This window comes from Anoplophora glabripennis, unplaced genomic scaffold (genome assembly GCF_000390285.2).
Source record: "Anoplophora glabripennis isolate ALB-LARVAE unplaced genomic scaffold, Agla_2.0 scaffold12, whole genome shotgun sequence".
NCBI lineage: Eukaryota > Metazoa > Arthropoda > Insecta > Coleoptera > Cerambycidae > Anoplophora > Anoplophora glabripennis.
Window position 1 is genome coordinate 2,791,473 of NW_019416512.1, and position 6,368 is coordinate 2,797,840.

Consider the following 6,368-nt stretch of genomic DNA (forward strand, 5'->3'; position numbering starts at 1 on the left):
GTACTTGAGTTCGATAATGTATGGCCTCCTTAGAGAGCAGATCCATTAGGCTTTAGACGTTTTGTAGGAACTGGCAGCATGAGAACTGAGAATGAATTGCAGCATGAAAGCTATGTATGAGAACTCGATTCTCGGCGGATACGGCCATCTCTAGGGGGTTGAGGATCTGTGTTAATACTGACCCTAAGGTTATTTAGTGCGAACTTGATTTATTAATTTTCACCATCTTTTGGAAAGTGGGGTGAAAAATTTTGACGTCTCTTGCACTCATCAGCGACTTCGAGGAAAGAGTGGCACATGTTGACGTTGTCCGAGGATACACAGAACTCTTGACGATCTTCTCATCGGGATATTCGCGCACTTGTCTGCATCGCCATGAATTTCTGAGACAATTCTGGCGGTAATTATGAGGTCTGTGGAAAGATCGGTGAAAATTTGAGTGCGAACTGTCTATCTGAGCAGAACTGCCCTATATCGTTTAGGTTTCTATTTTTGCGGCAGGAACTGCGCTATATGAACTTCTTGTAAAATTACTGAGGCTATTCAAAGCATAGGTGAATTTAAGATAAAATATTACACTGGTTTAATAAATATTACAATATGACAAAAATACAATAAAAAATGTTCAGAAAGTGAGAAATTTCAGAAAAATAAGTGATAAAAGTTAAATATTGAAAATAAAAATGAATGCACATTGTTCCATTTATTATTTCAAGTTGCCATTTTGGGAAACATAAATAACTTCAAACAAATTTTCAGCAAATACTTATGTCAACCATATTTCTAAAATGAGCTTCTGATGGACTTAGATTTTGCCTTGTTTATTGAAAAGATACATCAGTAGGAAGTCTAAGACGAAAAATAATGTATTAATTAGAGGACGGTACAATTATATCATTATGTATGATCAGCATCTTATTTTGCATCACAGTAATCGGCAAGTTTGACAAACAATTTTGTGAAATCGTGTTAGCTCTAGGAAGACAATGTTAAAAGTTTGCAAATTTTCGATGGTTGGAAAAATGTAAAATATACTTACATTATTTACTTATTCCTCTTGCATGTGAAAGGGACATTTTTAGAAAAATGTTCATATAAAAATATCTATTTCCAAACACTGTAACCAATTTCTTCAACACTAAAAAATTGCCTGACCACTATATGGTCAGAATTTCTATATCTTTGCAATTTATTGTTTCACTTTTCTCCTATCACTTTGTACATATAAGAAAGGAGGGGTGCTATATATTTTAAATTTGCATCACCATCACCTAAGGACGATTTGTCATTTACTAGCTGCAGGAATAAGAAAAACTTAACATCGTGAAGCACGTATGAACTTAGATATTTATTTAAAAACTTACAAACTACTCACTTAAAAAAAATTGTTCAAATAATGCATTATTATTTCTATTGGAAATATTTTCAAAGGTGTTTTCTCTATAAGAGAATTAAAAGAAAAGAAACGAACCAAGAATAATTCAAATAAATTTATTTCACATCACTAAAATTATAAATAAAAAAAGTTTATCAAATTGTAAAGTTCATATACAGTGTACAGTAATTTTTAAAATGTTAAAAAAAATTACTTAACTATTTAAAAAATGAATACGTTTTATTAATTCAGCATAGTTTAAATAAATACAACTTCAATACTCAATAACCGTTTTATTTAGCAGAATTTAAAAATATTTTAAAATTTATTTAACAACGAAAGATATATAGTTAAGTGATTTAAAAATTTTAATATAAATTCAAAAATACCAAAATTTTATATTTTAAGTATATTACAAATAAAATGATAAACGAAATTAAAGAAAACAATTATTATAATTTTAGTTAAGGTTATTTGAAAAGTTCTGAATAAGTATAACATCTAATTTTATACATTAAATTAAAGAAAATGGGAATTTTAAATGTTAGTGGTTGTGTATTATTAGGAAAAATACAGTCATTTTATTTTGTATTAATTTTAATTACATTGACCTATGACAACTTTTTCGCCTTTTGATAAAGTGTATCTACTACTTTGCTCATACTTTGGATTGTTTCTAAAGCCATTTCGTACGTTTTATCTACTGGAGTATCTTCAAATACAATTAGGACCCCTGCAACAACGATAAATTATGATTTATTAATGCATAACTAAAATTATAAAATAAGTCTAATTAATTACATAGGTATTTGTATATTCGATATTGATTTTTTTTATTACATGAGAACATAAAAATCCAGGCAACATCAATCACTCTTTTTGCCAAAATACTTTAATAAACTAATACAAACGTATACTAAAGGTTATATTTTATTTTCAAATGTGGCCATAAATCAGCTTTTTCTGTGATCCCCTTATAAATGTTACAAAGATAAATTAAAGATTTAATAAAATGAGTACAGAAAATACTGATATTTTCCTCTATTCCAACAAAATAAATAGGTAATTCTGTTAAAATATAAAACCATTTCCACTATTCAGTGTGCAACTTATATAGGGTGTTTCAGGATTAAGTCGACAAATTATAAGATGTTCAGGTAAAAATAAGCAAAAATTTATATATAAACATAATGCCTTCTTATTCGAGATTGTGTTAAAAATTACAAGACCAGGATAAAGTGTTACATTCAAAATTGTTACCAAAAATTATCATTTTTTACAAGACTACTTCTGTATTATCTGTCGAATTAATTGGTCCGCCTACCCCAATTTACCCTCACTGGTAACTAGTAATACTTATTACCGAGACATATAGCAACAAACTATGTAATCATAAGTCACACCAAGTTTTACTTAAATATCTACATTTGCTTTCAAGATATTAAAAAATGTAATTATTTTTTCGTTTTTGGTCCTATGTCTAGATGTATTTTTTACTTATTTTTACCCAGAAGTACGTCCTTAAAATTTATCGACTTAATCCTGAAACAACCTGTATAAAATTGCGCAAATATTTCTAATGATATATTTGACATAGACTGATGAAACTTAAACTAGTAACTAATTAAGGCAATAATTCAGTGAATCTGTTACATTTTATTAAATCTTTGTTTAAACTAAACCAAACTTTCCGAAATGTTAAAAAGAAATCTACTGTAATTGTAAAACTACACGTTTCATAGAAAAAGTCTATAGGAATTTTTTGTTATAAATATATCATCAAAACTTAAAAAAATAATTGGCATACAAATTTTGAATATTAGTTGCCACAAAATAAAAATATAAATTTCTCCGCCAATCATTTTTAGATGATTGGTTACACTATATTCAAAATTGTATTTCTAACAAAATATTTTTGCATTTCTTGTAAAATGAGTAGTTTTCAAGTTACTGTTGGTTTATTCAACTGTGTGGTAAGTTTATTTTTAGATTTAAAAAAGTAATAACTAAAATAACTCATTTTCCAAGATGGAAAAAATACTTTTTTCTTAAAAAAACTATTAGGAAACTAATATGCCTATTAATTTCCAAAATACTAAGTGCATCGACATTTTGAGTCCCTCAAAAACAACATCTCCCAGTATATTCACATAATTCTATACAAATCAGTGAATTTTTACCTTTATTTTGTGTCAAGCACTAGCACAACGTTCAACAGTTTACATCAAATATCTTCAAATTATTTAACTATACTCCGCGGTCGAAATTATAGAGAGTGACTAAGACATAATATAAAAACACTATTACCATAATGCGTATAAAATATAAAATTATTTTTATACGGTTCAATATTATTTATCTTTGTGCCGCTTGCTACGCACATCGATAGAATCTATAATCGTCTAGAGACCGAGTTACACTGAACGTCGATCTATATTCTATCTCTGTCTTTTGCACTTGGTAGGGAATAGGGAAATGCTTTTTTAGTGAGTGTAAACGGACTTGATTTAACCCGTCCTGAGAAACATCATAGCATAAGCGTAGACGAGGGGTCTAATTCCATGGCTATAATAAATTTATAAATTAAAAAAACACAATTGGGACGTTTTAAAATGCTGTAATAATTAAAATGGATCAAAGTGCCTGTTATAGTATACCGTAAAAAAATATTAGATGTTATGTTTTATTATCTTTTTTCATTATTTTCTGTATCTTGTTGCCTTTTACGCAGACACGCCAATGGATTTTCGTTCCCGGCACGCTTCATCCCCCTTATTAATCCAAAAGCTAGCGATGAGTCACTCTCTATAATTTCGACCGCGGAGTATACATGTTATATTTTTCAAAAACTGTCTCGAAAACCAAGCTGTTTAGCACATAGACACACAGGAACTTAAGTTGCAACTTATGCAAATAAAGTAGTTCATATTACCAGATAAATTTTAAACTAGTTCGCAGCTTCTAGAGATTTAAATAAGCAAAAGAAGTGAAGTCTAACACTAATAAATATATTAAAATGAGATTAATTTTATCATTTAAAATTTGTTGAGTCACTTCAATTTAAATATAGCTAAAACGTCAGGTATGTGTATCTACTGCATTCTATAAATATATATTTCCAGATTTCACATTGTTTTTCATACACCTTTATCCTTTTTTATTAAAATGGAGCATTAAGCTCATTTTGAGAAAGAATCTCCACAATCTTTACACATACCTAAATTTAATATATTTATTTTATATCTATAGCAAGTTAGAAATGTAGATCAATTGACAAAAACTTTTAATTAATTGGTAAAATGTTCTAAAAGTAACAAACAAATGTTTACATTAAAAACAATTATTAAATATATTCAAGTTGTTTTTTTGGCACATTACAATGTGGAAAAATACCCAAAAAATACTTTCAAACAATAAAAATATGCTAATTTTCCTATGAGGAACATTCTATGTGAAACAAACTGTGTACTTACCTTCACCTTGATCCAAAATACCATGAAATTTAGCATCCAAGATCATCTGAGAGAGCTTTTTCTCTACTTGGGCCATAGGAAGTTTTATTGTTTTTGCTACATAATCTACTTGCACTCTGGAGTATGGTTCAATAATTCTACATAAATTTTGTTCAAGCATATTATCATACAACGTTCCTAAATGTGCCCTAACAATAACATCGTCTTCTAATTCATGTTTAAACTGCTTAACTGCTTGTTGAAAGTCAGCAAGAGATCTTTTGTGGGATGCTTGTGCGACTGCCTTCATTGCCTCTATGTCCTGACCAGCATACTTAATTGCTAACTTTCCACTTACAATTTGTTGTACGTCTTCAGGATTATTAAGCATAATTTTGGATAACAACATATATTTGAGTGCTGTAAGTGCCTTTGGAGATTCCACACTATCAAAACCTTCAAATGCTTCATAAAAATACGAATAGGCTGTTTTAAAATCTTTTTCGTCAGCTGCATGTAATATACCTGACTGGAGATCTAAGGCAGCTTGCATTTTTGGCGGACAATATATAGCATTGGCTGTGGTACGTGCCGAAGTAAGGGCAGCACGAGCTTTTGGCAAGTTGCTCAAGGCATGATATGTTTTGCTCTCGAGTAACTGAACTTCCACTAATAAATTTTTGTCATCCAATTTTTTTAGTTCTTTAAGTAACTTAGACCCTAAAAGTAAAGCCTCGGCGAACATACCAGTATCAAAATATAATGCTACTAATCGGGCTTCTAATGACTGGCGTAAAAATGTTCTTCGTTCTTCTTTAGCCCATTCTATACATTCTTTGCAGAGTTGAACTTCTATACCAATGCCAGCTTCTAAGTCCAGAAAATAGTCTACCAAAGATCTTACTAATTTTGCAGCTTTTGCTTTACTTATCATGCTTAAAAAAGGTCTGGTGGCTTTAATCAGTTCTGCAAGTTCTTTAGCTTTTCCCTCTTTTTTGTATCTCTCACCCAAATTAAGTATATCCTGTTCTTTATTTTTAATATTTTCTTCATCGTTGTCCTGGTCTTCATCGTTTCTCTTTAAATTTAACAAATTTTCGTGCTGTGAAGAAACAGACTGCGCTCTTTCAAACAACATTGCACCCGCCATATTGTTATATTACTATCTAGAAAAGCACTGTCATCACAAATGACACAGCAGCGATGATACACAAAAAATAAGTACTGCTAGAAGTCGGAACAGAAAAGTATGACGTAAAGGTTATTGTACTGCCGCGAACGTAGATAGAAGTCGTGTTCCACAATTACCAGATATTTTACTCATGCAATATAGGTACGATAAATATTCATTGTTTTAAGTTTAAATTTACTACTTGGAGTAATAGATATGTTAAAATTATTTTATGTCAAATTCGTTCTATTTTCGTGATTTTGTAGTTACGGTAATCACTGATTTTAAAATATATGCTTGAGAGTGGACAAACCAACAGTTCTAAAGCCGGTTACACATCGCCGCGCCATTATTCCATGGCTAGAAATTG

General features: G+C 30.0%; 1 protein-coding gene across 1 annotated transcript; it reads right to left on the bottom strand.

Annotated features, from left to right (window-relative positions):
• Positions 1-1,789: 1,789 nt before the first annotated feature.
• LOC108917952 (26S proteasome non-ATPase regulatory subunit 11) lies at positions 1,790-6,018 on the bottom strand. Its single transcript, XM_018724779.2, has 2 exons — positions 4,849-6,018; positions 1,790-2,108 (listed from the first exon to the last, which is right to left on the bottom strand). The coding sequence occupies exons 1-2, from the start codon at positions 5,975-5,977 to the stop codon at positions 1,987-1,989; spliced, it is 1,251 nt and encodes a 416-aa protein (XP_018580295.1). The 5' UTR covers positions 5,978-6,018; the 3' UTR covers positions 1,790-1,986.
• Between the last annotated feature and the right edge of the window lie 350 nt (positions 6,019-6,368).

What these genes read in the sequence shown, in the direction of transcription:
- LOC108917952 (XM_018724779.2), bottom strand. Translation starts at nt 5,977, where the DNA reads ATGGCGGGTGCAATGTTGTTTGAAAGAGCGCAGTCTGTTTCTTCACAG. An exon ending in TATTTTGGATCAAGGTGAAG is followed by an intron (nt 2,109 to 4,848) that starts GTAAGTACACAG and finishes TCGTTGTTGCAG; the next exon opens with GGGTCCTAATTGTATTTGAA.